The 18,567-nt window shown below is 39.1% G+C and overlaps 2 protein-coding genes across 2 annotated transcripts in view; both read left to right on the top strand.

The window, feature by feature from the left end:
* LOC145776608 (angiotensin-converting enzyme-like) overlaps positions 1–4,844 on the top strand; it is a 29,034-nt gene extending 24,190 nt beyond the window's left edge. Inside the window, exons 24-27 of the mRNA XM_082587836.1 lie at positions 76–215; positions 1,840–1,962; positions 2,371–2,558; positions 4,449–4,844. Of these exons, the coding sequence (XP_082443962.1) occupies positions 76–215; positions 1,840–1,962; positions 2,371–2,558; positions 4,449–4,570 (573 nt within the window). The 3' untranslated portion in view covers positions 4,571–4,844. The remainder of the gene's footprint in view (positions 1–75; positions 216–1,839; positions 1,963–2,370; positions 2,559–4,448) is intronic.
* Positions 4,845–8,352: 3,508 nt separating this feature from the next.
* Positions 8,353–8,739, top strand: LOC145776777 (zinc finger BED domain-containing protein 5-like). The gene has a single exon (XM_082588004.1). It carries the CDS (start codon positions 8,353–8,355, stop codon positions 8,737–8,739), a length of 387 nt encoding a protein of 128 aa, XP_082444130.1.
* Positions 8,740–18,567: the final 9,828 nt, after the last annotated feature.

The raw sequence follows: 18,567 nt of genomic DNA, 5'->3' as shown, positions 1-18,567 counted from the left end.
TTTATAGCCAAAATTCAAACATAGTCTAACATCGGTAATATTTTCCAAGCCCACAAAGTAATTGTTATTTCACAGGTTAGTACTTCCAACATGAATCAAGCCTGGTGGGAATACCGATTGAAATACCAGGGAATGGCGCCACCTCTCGACCGTACAGAGAATGACTTTGATCCTGGCGCAAAATTCCACATTGCTAATAATGTTCCTTACATCAGGTAAGATAACCGATCATCTTCTTTATGAAAAAGATGTTTAACAACGACCAATAGAGTCGTAAAGTCAGCATCGTAAAAGTACCAACTTCTCTGTTTAAAATATTACGAGAATGGTTACGATGAAAGAGCGTGTGTATGTGCAATGTAAAAGCGTATGTTGTGAGGTATTGAGCAACTCATTGCAGGGCCTCTTTTAACAGATTTCCAGTGGAGGGGAAATATTATCAGTTAATGTCGTAGCTGCTAGGGGGCTTCGCCTCCCAGATCCCGCAACTCTTTTCTGACTTCTCTGATGCATAATTTACTTGGCAAAAGGTGTTATTTCATTTTTTTCTCATTTTTTTCTATAATAGCATCGACGTCCATTTGAAGTCCGCGATGAAAATATTATTTGAGTTTTGCTTACAGGCCCACTAAGTAGGCCTACATTGTCAATGTATTATTGTGCTAGTGCCAAGGGTGTAGCCAGCACAAAAATTTGGAGGAAGGTGGGCAAATAAGCACTATTTGCAGATTTTGTACATCCGGCTACGAGTTGACGAAGGTGAATTATCCTCCATTGGGAGGGGGGGGGGCTTTCACCAAAAAAAAAAACACCTAAAAATTGAGCGTTTTTGAGAGTAATTTCAGCCTAAATCAACAGTAAAACTCTGTCAAATAATGCTGTAACAGAGAATGAAATGTTTATTTAAAATATTTCTAGAGGGAGGCAATTTCCCCCCCATAACTAGCCCCCTGGATAGTGCCAATACACCATCATTCTTTTCAGTGACCCTGGGAGCTTCATTTCTTACATTACCAGATTCATGGATTAAATTTTTTTGTGGTGTCTTAGGACTTTCATCTTGTTCTAAAGTTATTTGATCCGGGTTTGCTACACGAGAGAATTCTGCACTTTTTCTCCTTGGATCTTCACGAAAAGATGAAATTCGAGCTTTTGAATCATCACGTTTTTTCTTTGCAGAATATGCAAAATCATTTTTTGCTGATATTGCTACTTTTTCGTTATATCTTATTCGAAATATTTTATGTTCTTTCGCTTTCAAACGAAATTATTTCTCCTAAGTTTACAGTATTTCGATTCGTTGATAAATAAACTGCCTGCGTCTCTGATGAACAAACGATTACTGACTGTGCAGAAGGCAATTGAAGTAGAAATTGGTGGCAGCAAATTACCTCGAACAAAACTAATTGATATAACTGTGATTTAACGCGATAGCTTTTATTGGTCCGATAATCATGTTTGTCATGTCAAAAGAGTTTTAACCGCAAAGGAATAATGCTGATCAAATGCTTAATTCTGAGAAGAAATTCTTAAATTTTTAAAAGATGGATAAGGCTACTTATCTTTTTGTAAAAATTATAGACTGTTATTGATATTACTTAACTTGAAGAGAAAAAATTACAAAAAAAGTGGGGTCAAAAAGTTTAGCGAGAAGCCAAAACCTTTCAGTGGGAGGCAATTGCTCTCCAACTATCCCCTTAAAAGAGGCCCTGATTCATTGTAAGGACTGCCCTCCATTTAACGGCATCTTGTGAATGAACTAATTTCACAGACCTTGCGTATACATCAGAGGTTCATAGTCATCGCTACTCTACTTATCCACACATAAAAATGTTGCAGGTATTTCGTCAGTGTTATTGTTCAATTCCAATTCTACGAAGCGTTATGCGATGCCGCTGGTCACACTGGACCGTTATACAAATGTGATTTCAACGGGTCAACTGCCGCTGGTGAAAAACTCAGGTAAAAATTTATTAAACGGCAAAATAGATAGAGTTTCGCTTTTAGCAGCATGATTGTTATTTATTTCGCAAGTGCAGAAACAAACGACCTGTTTTAGCTTGAGGCTGCGGGTTCGCTGTTGTAGTAATGGTTTGTCACTAGCTTTCGGAACACAGTTCCTGGTCATGTGCAATGAGGAGTGCACGGTATTGTATTAAATTTATTTAAGTATACATGTCAGAGTGAAAAACTTAGGAACTTTGTTTTTCAAAGAAACCAAGCAGTTTATGCAAAAGCTTGTCTATTTAGGAGAGGTTAAAGCTGGCACTGACGTTTTTTTAAGAAGTGGGAGTTTAGTTTTGATTTGATACAATTTCACATCAATAAACATATTAAAAACATTTGTCACGTCATAATCTTTTTCCACAGCTCCATGTTAAAGCTAGGTTCCAGTGTCAGTTGGGAAGATGCTCTTGAAGTGATGACGGGAAGTCGCGTTTTGTCTTCTTCTGCACTGGTTAGTTACTTCCAACCTCTCCTCACGTTTTTAGAAGATGAAAACCGAAATAATAAAGAAGTTATCGGTTGGCCTCAATACTCCTGGCAACCTCCGACAAGTAAGTTATACACAGAGAGTTCTGAAATGATTCCGTAGCGTTAACAAGGGGTCCAGGGGAAATTTTGGACCGGGGTCCGAGATGATTTTTGGGGTCCGAAGCCTTTCAAAGCCCCGATAGCTCAGTTGGTTAGCGCGTGACTTCTGGAACGAAGAAGCTTCAAGATCAAGCGGCACTGGTTCGACTCTCGGAGTGTGCGCTTGAGCAACGTACGTTAAGGACTGCTCTCCATTTAGCGGCTCTATAATCGGAAACTCCACTCTGTCAATCTCGGTGACCCCAAAGCCTCTACAAGCATGCGAAACTGCCAGGATTAAGCTCTGCAAGAAGCTTTCCCAGTCCGAGGATAAAAATTCAACCAACCAAAAGGGCCCGGAAAGTTGACAAACATTGACAAACACCGTATATGTTTTGGATATAATGCGTTTTTCTTAGAAGTATCTTGATTTGGGGCCCGAGGATCTTATTGGTGCCGGGCCCAAAATATCCTCTCAACGGCCCTGTTGAAATCGCCCGACACATAATCACCCAGACAGTTAATCACTTGTGGTAATGGTGGATCATGGAAATCAGTTCTAGGTTTTTAAATGACAAAACGTTTGTTGAATTTGAATTAGAACCTTCTTCAAAATCCATTTTAAGATGAAAAATGCTGTCTAACTTACTTTGATGAATGGTGATTTCATTTATCTAACGTTAGTACCGTCAACCAGGGCTAGGCTACTTTGAACGGTAGTCTAACTTTGAACACTAATTTAAAAATCCGACTACCCCTTGTATTAAGGCCTGTAAAAGGAACACTTTAAATTGCATTTCGCGGAAAACTTCATCAAATGATCGTTATTAATTGTCCTTTCCGAAAATGGCAAAATAATAATATTGTTGACAGTAAAAAAAAAAAGGTGGGTCCCATACTTGATTCAAGTGTTGGGTATGAGAAGATAAGGTTCTCATTGTACTAAGCCTTCGGCACTAAGGAGAGTAGGGTGGCCAGTTCCTTTCTCTCGGCCGCCTTTACTTCAGCAACTACGCCTACCCAATTTATTACACCCTGGGTAGAGGTGAGCGGTGTTTTCAACAACCAGTTTAGCCGGGAGTCGAACCAGGTTTGCATAATTGGAAAGCCAACGCCTTATCCGTTGCGCCATCCCACCGCTTAACGTTGCGCCATCCCACCGTTGCGCCATCCCACCGTTGACAGTAATAACTGCTTTGAGAGTATTTTCTGGAAATTTTAATATTTTGCCCCCAGATAACAGTTTTAAGTAGGCTGGAAACTTTTATGCCGATCTTGGAAAGTAAAAGAGCTTTTGACCCAGTTTTTTTAGAAAAAGGTTTCAATTTTATTAGCATGTCGAGGATAATTGAAAACTGGATTTGTGTTGAGCATATCGCTTGTAATTACGAAAGTTCTGGATCGCATCACTGTTTTAGTTTAGGTTGCCTAACTTTGAACAGTGTTCAAAGTAGCCCGAACATTTTCTTTGGACTACACCACTGTGATATAGCGATGTTCAAAGTAGCCCTAACATGTGGCTGTATTGAGGTTGTTCGTTTGCGCCATGTTCCTCATGCACATGGCATGGACTGTTGTGTTTGTTGTCATTTCAGTGTTTTGATCGCTGTATACAACTGCTTTTTCACGTGATTAAATTTAATACCATTTGCTCCGTGATTTATTAAACCTTGCAAGAAAAGTAGTTATTATTGCTTCATGATTACATTACGTGAAGTTTTGCTTCATGATCCAGGGCTGCTGACAACTCTTTGTCCTGGTAGCGCAGCTAAGAGGGCAGTTGGGAATCGCACAACCCGATTGAGACGTGTGTGACATCACAATAAGTGAATCAATAATAATAACATTAATATTTTTTCTCATTTTTTCACTAGATACAATGCAAGGAGAAGACGGAATTGTATTATTGAGTGGAAATTCCGCGACCAGCACAAAAGGATCTTCGTCCATGATTATTCTGAGTCTGCTAGCTGTCATGAAAATGATGTTTGAGTAAATTGATATTTTTGTACAGATGCATTTCAATTATTATCACTGCTTCAATTGCTGAATTTTCTTTCGCATTGGCATGGGTTTTCATATAAAAACGTAACCGATCGGTTTGTTACCTGCTCCAAATCTATTTTATTGGTTGTAGTCAACGAAGCACAAGTTGGAAACCTTTATGAAGATAGGTTATTGAGAAAAGTGACAAGTTGTGTAATTGTAATTCGATCTATGCACTAGATGTTTTAATTTTTTGACAAAAATTACATCGAAGGACTAATTTTTGATGTCGTGTTTTTCTGTCTGCTCGCACAAAGTTGACTATTCAGCTTACTAACTAGCCTTTCTTTCCGTAGAGAGGAGGTAGGAGTAACTCGAAACTGACGAGTATGAATAAAATAACTAGGTACTGACGAGTATGACATTATGATGAGTACTGACATAAAGGCAATAAATCGTTGCAGCCGCTTTCTGTTTTTAATTTTATGCACTGTCAATTGCCGATATGCAGTATGGTAGATAGCTAATCAGGGCCGGATTTAGCTGATGGGGGGCCCGGGGCACTTTTAGATCGGGGGCCCCCTTGTAAAAAAAATTTTCGCGCCTTTAAATCCAGTACTGCACAGCATTTTACAGAAACTTTAAAGGCTGAAAGGAAACAAAATAACATAAAATCACATTTTTTCCACGTAGGGGAGCCCTTCAAAAGTCGGGGGCTCGGGGCACCTGCCCCTTCTGCCCCCCCCTAAATCCGGGCCTGTAGCTAATGATAATTTTACTGCAAGGAATGGTACAGTAAAATTGGAAATACTGTGCAACGATGCTTTTTCCATTGAAGCGGTACTATGCTGTGTTTGGTATGTGGCTTTTTTATGATTGTTTATCGCAGAAAAAAATGCTGAAATAAATCGTTTCAAAATTTTTATCTTTTTCGTTGACGTAGTGCTGTATGCCAGCCTCGTTCAATTGAACAGGGCATAGAGTCAAGACCATCTAAGATAGTCTTGGCAAAGGTTCTCTAACTGTGCGTCACGACACTCTGGTGAGTCGTTTCAATTTTCCAAGGGCGTCACACAATGATTCTGCTTTGTATTTAAACTCAGTTGTGGAAATAAAATGCTTACAAATATTATTATTTTCTGACACGGGCATTGAAACTTATAGTTACAAAACTTTAGCCATTGATTATACGATCACAAAGCACAATTCTGGTTCACTTCACTGAGAGACAAACGAAGGCTGGAGACACAAACAAATAAACAAAAACACTGAAATTCCTATCGTTGGGTGCGTCGCAAGCCCAACAACTTTTGCAAGGTTTGCAAAAAACATGTTTGAGAACCACTGGCATAGAAAGTAAATTCGTATGTGATTGTTTTTAAAGTATTGAAATTTTGTTATTATCCCAATGAAAAATCAAATAGACTTACTGCACCTTGCACAAGTGACGAAGGTATAGGCTACACGTATTTTCCTTCAAAGTTAAATAAACTTAATTAAAGTAGGCTACAGTAGTTCAGTTTGTTTTTATTAGCCTACTGACCATCACAACGAAAAACAATATATGTCAAACATAGCAGAGGTCTAGAAAAAGGTAGAAACGACAAAAACCAGTTTAACCAGCGCAAAGTCAGAAAATCGAACCAACGCCGCTTGATCTAGCAGTTCATTTGCAAAACCAGGCGCTTAGCCAATTAACTAATGACGATATGTTAAAAACAAACCGAATTCAACTTCTATTTGAGCAAGCAGTGTGATCACTTCACAGTGTTAAACCTTTTTCTTATTTTAGCTGCACAAAAAACTTCCTATTCTGCATAGGCTACACTCCTAAAAATACACGTGCAAGACTTAGGCTATGCGGCGGTTCACGTACTGTAATAGTGGTCGAGTATTTTCACCTTCGGCTCTAATTCGGGTAGATCTGAGATCGATAAACGAAGACTTTAAAAATAGTACCGATTATGTTTTTTTATATAACGCAGTAGTCGAGTAATAATGAGATGGTATCGTAAACCTGATAGTGATATATACAGTAATTAAAAATGAGCCCTGTCGCTAAAAGACCTTAGCTGTTATAGAGCGACAATAAATAAAACCATAACATTATTATTATTATCATTTTATAAAATATGATTATAAGCGAGTGAAAATTGTTTGCAACAATCGAAAAAAATCTGCATCTCTTTTCTCGATTTTCTGAAGGCACATGGCCAAGTAGGCTACCCCGGCCCGGCGCTGCGTTAAGTTTTGAAATGGCTATGCCCGTGGTAGGATTTCTTTTAGGGGTTTTCTTTTCCCACCCTGCTCTTCATGATGAGCTAACGCATCAAGAGTGTCTAGAGTCTAGACCAGGGGTCACCAAACTACGGCCCGCCGGCCAGAACCGGCCCGCGAACTGATTTCATCCGGCCCGCCACGTGCTGCGGAAATTACGGCTGCACTACAATTCTGTACATGTGCTTCCCTTGGTATTAGCAACCGTCTTTGGCTTTGCCTTTTTGTATAATGAGACTTCATTGTTAAAATTGTTCGTTTTTATAGTTATTTGTTGTATGTTAAATTTGTATATTTTTTCACCTGGAGCCTACATGTTGGTGTTCTGTTTTTATCATTAGGCCACCACAAATGGGGACAGCCTAGGCCAAACTTGGAAAAATGTAATGTTTTTTCAAGAGCACGATACCCCGTAGTGTATCACAGCAGGGGATAACTTTTCCAGCAACCTTTCGACTTTCACCACAACTTTGCTATTCCACCGCTGACTTTGTTATTTATTGAGTTCAATTCAAGTCAATGGAGATTCTAAAATAGTTGTATATCTTTTCGCAATTTGCATCCGGCCCGCAGCTGTTAATCTCGCAGCAATCCGGCCCTCAAAGAAAAAAGTTTGGTGACTCCTGGTCTAGACCATCAGCACTTTTGATAACGCATCAAGGTCGAGCAACTGTCTATTTTGTCTTGATTTTTTATTTATTTATTCATGTAAATGGTTAAAAAAAATTCAATTGCTTTTCTTCTCTCTTCGCTTTTTTTTTTTAATTTAAAAATATTCTACTAAGGTGTTGCGCCCGTGCCATATTTTAAACTGATTGTCTTGCTTTGGTACCATGCACGTTATAACTTCCGCGTTTTGTTGCATCTATCTTTTTTAGACTTATGCTATGCAGTGGCGAAACCAGATCCATTTTATAGGGGAGGCTATAGGAAAGGGCAAGGCTTTTTCCAGGGGGGGGAGGGCAATATTTTCAGTGACGTCATAAACGAAGGAAGTATAAACGTTACTGGAGTTTAAATGCAAACCTTTTCAAAACCCAAGTAACCTGCTTTCACTTAAATAACCGTTAAGCTAGTCAAAAACTTAACATCAATTGGGAACACAATGCTTTAAAATAGGCTACTTTCTTATCTGTATATCTTAGCATCACACTGGATAGGACCCTATCCTATAAGACACATCTAAGTTACAGAAACTTAAGAATAGCCTAAATCAGTGGTTCTTAACCGGGGGGGGCGCGCCCCCCCAGGGGGGCGTGAAGCATCTCTCAGGGGAGGCGCGAGTTTTACAACAATTTCAATTTTTTTTAATTACTTTAATGTCCTAGGACCTATGCTGTTCGTCATATTTTGTATTTTATCTTGTTTTATATTGTATTCAGTAATTCTTGCTTTATAGCATCATTAAGCATCATGACATCATTTGAACTTTTATAGCCAAACTCGACCTATGGAAGAGTCGAATTCAACAAGGAAATCCATCGAGCTTCAGTAACTTGGACTCTGCTCTCAAAGATGGTAACTTTTGAGTCTGAGTTGAAGAAACAAATAGAAATCCACCTTAATGAATTGAAAGCGGAGTTCATCAAATACTTTCCAGATCTGGATGAGAAGCGTGAAAACTGGAAGTTCATCAGAAACCCGTTTCAATGCAAAGTAGTTGATATTTTCGAAAAAGGACAAGAGGAGTTTCTTGAGATGAAGTTCAACTCCACAGCTAAAGAAGACTTCAAAGCACTGGAACTTGAGACGTTCTGGGCTAATTACCTTCCTGTTTACGCTCTTATCGCAACTAGGGCTCTTCGAATTCTAACAATGTTTAGATCCACGTATCTTTGTGAAGCTGCATTTTCTGCTCTCGTTGCTATCAAGACTAAAGTACAGAAACAGGCTGAGAGTTGAAGGAGACTTACGTTGTTCACTCTCTGGAGTTACACCTCGCATTAAAAATCTAGTCGCTAAGAAGCAGTGTCAAGTATCTCACTGATGTGTACAATAAACAGACAAAAATGCAATTTGTTTGGTATGATACTTGTTTAAAATCTAGGGGGGGCGCGAGGCACATGACCATTATTGAAGGGGGGCTTGATAGAAAAAAGGTTAAGAACCACTGGCCTAAATTATCTACCCGGTACTCGCAACAACCCTCTGCAAAAGCGGGGAAACTCAAACTGGGGAACATATGAGCACACACTCAAACAGACAGTAGGCTACTAACTCTCTGCTATTGAACGGCTGAATACCACACTCCACTAGCCTATAGTATGCTCCACATCATGCCTTACCAAAGTGATTGACTCTGAACTAAACGAAGCGTGTAGAATAAGTGGTGTCAAAAAGGAGGGCCCACAGATAAGTGACTTTTATGTTTTGGTAACAACATGTTTACTGTAATGTTAGGCTACTGTTTATCCGCCCCGATAGCTCAGTTGGTTAATGCGTGACTTCGTGAACAAAGGAGCTTCAAGATCGAGCGGTGCTGGTTCAACTCTCGGGGTATGCGCTTGAGCAACGCATTCTAAGGACTGCTCTCCATTCAGCGCCACCAAATAGATGGAATAATTCCCCGTCAACAACACTTTAACAATCAGAAATTTCACTTTGTCAGTCTCGGTAACTGGCCTTGCGTCAAATGTCTCTACAGTACAAGTATGCAAAACTACCAGGAATAACCTATCAAGGTTTTGTCAGTCCGAGGATAAAGATTAACAGTAGGCTAGTAAACTACTAATTTGAATGGAGCGGACATGTGTTAGTAATGTTAGCAAGGCAGATGATACAGTGTGAGTTAGTAGTTTTAGCATGCATGTTTTTTGCTTTCAGTATTCTCTAGTATTCTTTTCAATCAGTGGTGTTAAGGGTGTGGTTTCAGTTGTCAGTCAATGCTTTTTCAGTCAATGGTCTTTCCGCTCTTCATTTAATGTTAGTGGTTCTGTACAATGTTGGTAGGATAGTTAGTTTTAGAATATAGCCTATATTCTTTGCTTTGAGTTTTCTTTAGCAGACTATTTATTATTTTTTCTCAGTGGTGTTAGGGGTGTGGTTGTTAGTCAACGTTTTTCTAGTCCAGAGGTGACGAACCTGCGGCCCGTCAAAGAATTTTGTGCGGCCCGTAAAACAATTTGACAATCGCTCATGCATTAAAAACAAAAGACATCTCAAAGCTGTTTTATGCCTTCACTGGTACATCTTTCCGTTGCTATTTTCTTGCCCTAAACACTAACTTTCAGGGTTTAAAGTTAGAAAATAGAAAAGCTATAAGGTAAAGTTGTGAAAACACTGTGACTATTCACCAACTTCACCTTGTATTTTGAGAGTTGCCACATCATCTGTTCGACCTAATACTGAAGGCTTAGTCAAGCACAAAACTTTTTAAAAATCCCACTAAGCAAAAAAATTCAATGCTTCAATGTTATTTTTTAATATTTTATGCTTCAATGCTGCATTAGATAGCTTCAGCCGTATGATTCGCATGGGCTTTTGTTTATTGTTTGAAAAAGAAATTTCATTAACTGATTTGTTGTTTAGGAGCATAATGGTCGAAACATTTAGCCATCTTGAGCAAAAAGGATAGGGCCAAAAAAAGAAGAAATCATACTCATATGAAAGCAAAAGCTTCGAAAACTAAACTGTCTTCATTATCAGTGCATGTAGGCCTAGGCTACTGTTGCTCTTTTTTGATCAAGTTGATTTGTTTTTATCTTTTACTGTTGTACGTTTCGATTCTGCGTAAGATAATTTCAACTGTGTGGGGTTTATTACTTTCATCTGCTGTTTGTTACTTTTCATGAATAATATCTTGAGTCGCTTCTAAAAGATTTCATAGTAGGTTACGATTAAAAAGTTGTGTGGCCCGATAACTCATGTGTAATTGACAAAGTGGCCCGCACCGCAAAAAGGTTCGTCACCTCTGTCTAGTCAATGGTTGGTCTTCCGACACTTCATTCAATGTTCAATGTTAGTAGCCTAGTTAGTTTTAAAATTTATTTTGCTTTCAGTTTGTCTAGCAGGTTATTCTCTCATGCCGGTATTGTTTTTGTTTAGTGGTAGCCTATTTGGGATGTGATTATTAGTCAATCTTTTTAGTCAATGATCTTTCAGTTGTTCATTCAATCTTTGCAGTTTGGTACAATGTTTGGCTAGTAGTTATAGTTAGCCTATAGCATGCATGTTTTTGCTTTCAGTATTCTCTAGTACTAGTAGTGTTTTCGTTTGGTGGTGTTAGAAATGTGGTTTGTGTAGAATTTTGACGCGAATTCTACGTCAAGAATATGTTTCTCACTGGCGCAAGCAAGCGGATTACAATCGTTCACTAACGTTGATACAACATTTTTCAAGATGCGGCGAAAGGCTTCGAAGAGATAACGCGCTCAGCCAGTATTTATAGTCACATACAGACAAACGACATTTAAACGTTGAATTAACGTGGGCCATGCTATGCCAACGTTTAAATGGATGATGAAATACACCGATTAATTTTCAGCCCACAAGATGACGTAAGCTTGTTTTTTACAGAAGTAAAAGTTAAAAACAGAATTGCTAAAAATGTAATTATTTTCGTACAATTCGATAGATCACCAACTCCGTGGAAAGAGATATATGGATTTAAGTAAACACAAGCTTTATGTCTGTAAAAGTAACGTAATAATTCTATCAACACGAAGACGCGATTGACGTTTCAAAGGTTTTTCTTGAAACAACAAGCATCGCTTGATCTGGCTGATGCTTGACATAATACTCAAGGCAATTACAAAATTAACAGTTTGGTCAATGTTTTTTTCGTAAAGAGTTTGGTGCAGAGCCACTTGTCCAAACTACTGATAGCAGTGGCGTAGCCAAGGGGGGGGGTTTGGGGGTTACGACCCCCTCCTTTGGCACGCGTGTGACGTCACGATATTGAGAATGATGCTTTCAGTCTAAAAAAAATTGCCTAATTTTAAACAAAATTTCATTAAAAGAGCAAGTTTTGCCAATACCAAACATCTCAGCCAGGAATTAGCAACAAGAAAACATAGAAACTTAGCTTTATTTCCGAAAAATGCCGAAGAAAACATGATCTTATCCTTTTGCTATGCCACCAGACACCACCATTTTACAGGAATATTCGTAACCACATTTTTGTTGAAAATGCTCTCAGAATGCACCAAATTCAAAGTAATTTTTCAAAATTTTCTGGGGTTGGGTCCAGACCCCCCGCCGCTGGGTCGTCAAAACCCCCCCTTTCAAAATTCCTGGCTACGCTACTGACTGATTTAAATGGAATGGTTGTGTTTGTAAGTAATGTTAGCAAGTTCAGATGGGACAGTGTTGGTAAGTGAAATCGGTAGCCTATATAGGCCTAGTGCTACTTGCTGTGCCCCTGTAGCATTTGGCAGTCAGGTAGGCTAGGCCTAAGTTTATTTGTGCATGAGCTTAAATGAATTGGTTTAAACCTGCCAGGCAAAACATAATTTTGCTTTGTTACGCCTACGCATTTAAAAAATGATATAGGCAGTGTCGGTCTTAGGGTATTTCGGACCCTGTGCGGAATATGCTTTGCGGGCCCCACTGACAATGATCCAATTCAGTAGCGTAGCTAGGTATTTTGAAAGTGGAGGGGGTTTTGACGGTCGGCGGGCGAAGCCTGACGGCGTGTTTGCCGAAGGCGACACCCAGCAGGAGGGTCTGGGGGGCCTCCCCAGAAATTTTTGAAAAATTACTCTGAATTTAGTGCATTCCGAGAGCATGTTCAACAAAAGGTGAAATGTCGTGGGTGGCCTAAAAGCATGTAAGCTTGTAAAGGTAGCCCGCCACGACAATCTCAGCACTTGCCTTACCCTAAAGCCGCAACTGACTTCAAGGATACCGGTAGCCTACTTGCTTGTTGATCGAATTTAATTTTTCCATTAGAAATGACAAAAATTACTGCATTTTCTGAGTAAATTGCGGGCCCCTAATTTGCGGGCCCTGTGCGATCGCACGGTTTGCACACTCCAAAGACCGGCACTGACATAGGCTACCGTAGTAAAATTTCGACTAACTGCAAAAAATTAAGTCAATTTAATTGAGCAAGCCAAATTTTCATGCTAGCTTCTGCTGTGTGATATAACTTCTGGGTTGAATGACTCCAATGTTCATGAACATTGCCACTATTTTTGATTAAAAATCTTTAATGCATTTGGCTTTCATTCCGAGTAAAGGATGTATAGGCTAGCTATGACATAATTACAGTGATGTACGCGCATACAAAAAATATTGACGCCGTCAGCGTAAACGCAAACGTTCGAAAAACCATACGCCGTATGCGTCAGCGTAGCCTAACTTGTAAAAAAAAGTTGGCGGCGTCAGCGTCAGCGCATACACTAGCGTTAACTCATTTTGTTGGTTAGGTGCCAAACATTCACACGGTATAAACCACTCGAAACAAACAAGTTTTATTTTGAATTTCTACGAAGAAACACAAGCACCTGAAAGTGTTCATCTGACATTTTGCTGCGTTTTGGTTTCAATATGTCTTTGCCCATTGAAAACATTCTTTTAACTGCAGAGCTCAGAGCTGGAAGGTATTGGCGTGTTGTAGCGAAAAAAAGACATTAAAAAGTATACTTTGACGTCATGCGCTAAAAAACTGCGAAAACTTTACGGCGTAGCCTCAAGCGACAACTTACTATCTAAAAAAATGTGGCCGTAAGCGTTAGCGTAAACAAAAAGTCTACCCCGCAAGTCTACGGCGTAGAATTTGCGTCGTATACGTACATCTCTGCATAATTATAATAGACCTGTGTTTCAATACTGGAAATTTTGGGTGTTCGTCAGGACAATTATCGTTTCCAGCACTAGTTGGAAAGTTCATCTGATGAAAGTGAAAGTAAAAGCATAAATTAAAGTAAAAAAAACAGAAGTAAAAAACATAAATTCGAATCAGTGGAGACCAGCAGTATTAAAATCTCCGAAATTAAAAAAGGCTGGTATTTTCGTTCGTGTAGTCAAATGTTAATTTTTTTTGTATTTTTGACAGGGATATCGATAACTACGGGATTGGAAACTCTGTGGAACTGAAAACCATTTTATCCACCAATAGGGTCACTTTTCTTTGTGCGCTGCTGTTATAAATAATCACATAAATTGACCTCAAATGGCAGCAAGTAGTAGGCTAAATGAACAACCAAACGTGTAACAATCAATTCACCTGCTGTAAATTGTAAGGTCTAGCCTAGTCTTGCCTGGTTTGTTTATTTGTTTGTATTCCATAGTGTAGTCATGTTGTATTTTGTTTGCTGCTTAAAAAATTTCCAGAGTGATTATTGGTTTTAGTTCTGATGACATCGTAAACGGATTGGCTTCATATTGGATTGGTCTGTGAACAAGTTGATGATACAACAGCATATTTCACTGATTGCTGAACACTCCTCATTTACTTCTGATCCGATTTGCAGTACGCAAAATGCTTAAGAACAACAGTAGGCGGTATTTGGACTCGTTGCATTCATTCGTTTTTTGGATTCATCGTTTTTTTTTTCTAGCAGCGTAAATGTACTTTTAGCCTATACATCAATTAAGTTTTAATGTGAGTGTACATTTTGTATTATTATTGTAAAATCAAATTTTGTATATCTTTTAGTCAGTATTTTATTTTATTAATCTTTCTGCAGTCGTAGTAATGTGATTACCCTACTGATGTATGGTAGCCAGTAGCCACTTTAAAGGGCGGGGAAACCCAAATTAACTTTTTGCGAGTTTTTTGTTTCAGCGTGATGTCATTGTGTACAACATGCGTTTTAGCAAAAAAATATCCAAATTTTGTTGCCCTCGTCTCGCTAAGGCCGCTTTTGTTTGATACCCGTTTGCGAGGTCTCGCGCTCATCAAGCTGTGACGCTGTTCGCTGTGACGTCACAAGGTACATATAGTTGTGACCAAAAGTTTAAGACCAGACTTGATTCATGACCATTTTTGCATTACTTCAAAATACTGCATCAGATATTGTTTCAGTTGCATCATCGTTATGCATCATCTTATATCTGATGCAGTATTTTGAAGTAGTGCAAAAATCGTCATAAATCAAGTCTGGTCTTAAACTTTTGGCCACAACTATATGTACCTTGTGACGTCACAGCGAACAGCACCACAGCTTGATGCGCAACGAGACCTCGCAAACGGGTATTAAACAAAAGCGGCCTTAGCGAGACGAGGGCAACAAAATTTGGATTTTTTTTTTGCTAAAACGCATGTTGTACACAATGACATCACGCTGAAACAAAAAACTCGCACAGTTAATTTGGGTTTCCCCTCTCTTTAACAAGGAAAAATTCTGCCACTGGAATTGACTAGAATGCACCGCCAACCAATCATAAGCTACGTTTTCTATGACGCGAAAAAGAGCGAAAAGATGATGATACAAAGCAAATCAAGTGATGGATTTTCTGTCTGCTGGTTGACTTAGGGGTTAGGGATAGAAAGTAGTTATTTCGTTGACGCGGGTTCGATTCCCATCACTGCTATTGCCCTTTTTTCTTCTGTAATTACCAAATAGAGTTCAAAACAAGCATTAACTCTATGGCTGAGTGCTAGAAAGGTCACAATTGGATGGTAGCCTCTTATAACATGTTCTGATTGGTTGGCGGTTGCATTCTAGTCAATTGCAGTGGCAGAATTTCCACTAGCTAAAGTGGCTACCCTGATGTATAGCACTGGATAGAGTTTCCAATCCCGTAGTTATAGATATCCCTGATTTTTGATAGTCGACCTACAAGTATACTGTAGACAGTGTTGTACGCGTCATTGAAATAATTTGACGGCGTCAGCGTCAACGCGATTTGCCTAAAAACTTTACGGCGTAAAGGACTGCGTAAGCTCTTAAAGAAATTGACGGCGTCAGCGTCAGCGCTAATTTCTAGCGCTATTTTTTGCCAGCGTCTCATAAAACGGAAATATTTCAACCAAGTTCAGGCTAACAATAGCTATAAATAAAAAGCAGGTAGGCCTATTATGTTTTGAGACTGTATTGTAATTAGCTGCTCAGCCTATTAGTTATTTCCTTGCAGAAAAACAAGCATTTCAAAACGTTTGTCTGACAATCTGCTGCGTTTGGGACGCATATTCAGGGGCGCAGGAGCGATTTTTGACTGGATGGGCAGGAGTATGAAAAAAGGGCACTTTTGTTGCTAAAAGGCCAATTTTTTTTGTAAGTTTTAAGATAAAATATAGCGATAATGCTCATCTATAGCAGCTCATTATTGAGTAATGATAGGCTACAAGTGTCCGCTATACGAAGAACAATGGCACGGAAGGGCATCATGTTATTTTATAATGATGTAGCCTAATATAACTTACTGTGATGGAGAATTTTGTGTCGTGAATATTATTTTGAGGCAAAAATAGAACATTATAATTAGGCTAAAAGCGAATAGCATAAATTGTTATATTGCAAAGTGTGCAGTAGCTTACATGACCTTAAAAGGGCACCATTGCCCCCTCTTCCCTCTCCATCCACAGAAATTTTAGAGCAGGGGGGCATCCGCTCTCCCTGCTCCCCCCGCTTCCGGCGCCCCTGCGCATATTGTCCTTTCCAAGTGAAAACATGCGTTCTACAGCAGCGCTGGTTGGTATTGGTATATTGTATTTCAAAAACAAGTTGAAAACGTTTAGTCGGAAAGGTAGGCTATCACTGTTCCAAGCGTGCTGTGATAGTTTAGCATGTATAAATCTTGTAACGAGGTCCACTGCACCAACATCGCTCTTTTCAGGGGTATAGAGCTCTTGAAATAAAGTATATTCAACGTCCGCGATGCCATTCATGGATGTTTCGCTTTCTGTCTCTGATCCCTCGTTCTCAATAGCCTATACATGGGATCACAATTTGGCGAACTTCTTCCGCATGTATTCCAGGGAGCCATTCCAACCAACGCAAAAGCCGGTAATTCGGATGAGTCGCGCTGGCCAGAATACATTGTGAAACTCTTATTGTGAAACGAGATTTTCCATGAAAACAAAAAATGACGCTTAGCGCTTGAGTAGCCTACATGGCTTGACGCTTAAAATCGGCAAAATAGTTGACGGCGCTATCACTTCCGTCAACTGAAAAATAAATTGACGGCGCTAGTCTCAGCGTCAACAAAAAGTTGACGCCGTCAACGTACAACACTGACTGTAGATTAAATCGTGTTATTCCCAACTTGCATAAAAAAAAAACAAAGACCCGACTGAAAACGCTCTACTTTTAAGGGTGGTGGCTGACTAGATGACTGCTTGTGGTCTTTTACTACCATCCTGATTGCGCCATAATCTAACCAACAGTTGTACAATGCATTGTTTTGACAATTACATTTAGGCTACTCTGCTCTGCTTGTTTATTACTAGGGGAGACCGGGGCACAGTGAATCACAAATGTTTATTTTTGCATTTATTCACATTCAAATCAACATAGAAACATAAAATTTTGTCACACGATTCCGCATAATCTAAACTATACATGACTTTAATGCAAGATCTGCTGCACTTTTACTTTTTGAAATTTTGCATTTTAAATGTAAACAAAAAATTGATTCACTGTGGACCGGTGCCGGTACACAGTGAATCACGGTTACAATCAGTTACTTTTTAAAAGTGAGACATAAATTTCTTCTTGTAAATAGGCAAAAGGAACAGATCCATGAGCTACACAGAGGCGTAGCCATAGGGTGGGGGAGGGGGAGCCATCCCCTCGATTGCAAGCTTGCCTCCCCCGGCATTGAAGTTTTATTTTTGATGATCTGTTCTACAGCTTCTTTCATCAACTCCGGAGGAGTAGCACCAACTTTTCTTGGCTTTTTTTTAGCTCTAGGCATATTTAGTTACAAACGTATCTAAAATAAAAAAAAAAATTTTATACACATATCACAGTATGCTAAAGTCCGGTACACAGTGAATCAAATCCGCCATTGATTCACTGAGGCATGATTCACTGTGTACTATGCCTATCCTCAAAACAAAAATGAGAAAAACGTGCTTTTCTCAAACGAGTTTAGTTTTAAGTTTTATTCCTATTTATGCCCACTTATAACTGTACTTTTCTATATAAACACTCTTGCATAAGTTTGACCATGCACAAAGATATGATCAAAACTCTTCAACATAATTTTTTTACTTTTTACTAACGAAATCGACAAATTCTATCTTGGACAAAATGCTGAACTATGCTCCGCCTGTGGTTTTGCACGTGAAACGAAAGCTTTACTGTGGTCACGCAACAGCGATTACAGAGAAAATTTGATATATACTTTTTACGTTTGATCGGGTGATTCACTGTGTACCGTGATTCACTGTACCCCGGCCTCCCCTACTTATGGGCGCTGTTGAAACAAAATAAATCGAATTGACTTGACTATCACGTGACAAGGAGTGTGGATACTGACGTCATGACAAAACAAAACTTTGGTCAGCTGACTTTATGTTATTGAGGAACAACATTCCAATTGTGGTTGTTGCAACTGCAGTTTGCACTTTGGTGTTTGTTATTTTGTTCAGAACGTTTTGCTCAGCACAAGCTTGTTTCAAGTGAGAGAAAATTTAACTAAATTTGCTAAGACTAAGGTGTTTAGTGGGGCAGGTAGCTGTGCATTGAAACATCATAGACAGTTGGTAAAGTTTTAAATGAATCTTGGTTCCTCTTTTTACAATTGTAGGCTTATTATAGAACTAACCTATTGGGTTCAACCAATGACAATATCCAAAGAGACAATCATTATTGAAAGTAAATAGCTATAAAATAAAAT

Source organism: Aplidium turbinatum, chromosome 9 (assembly GCF_918807975.1).
Source record: "Aplidium turbinatum chromosome 9, kaAplTurb1.1, whole genome shotgun sequence".
Classification (NCBI taxonomy): Eukaryota; Metazoa; Chordata; class Ascidiacea; order Aplousobranchia; family Polyclinidae; genus Aplidium; species Aplidium turbinatum.
Note: the sequence above shows the minus strand (reverse complement) of the source record. Positions and strands in the feature narration are given on the sequence as shown.

What these genes read in the sequence shown, in the direction of transcription:
- LOC145776777 (XM_082588004.1), top strand. Translation starts at nt 8,353, where the DNA reads ATGGTAACTTTTGAGTCTGAGTTGAAGAAACAAATAGAAATCCACCTT.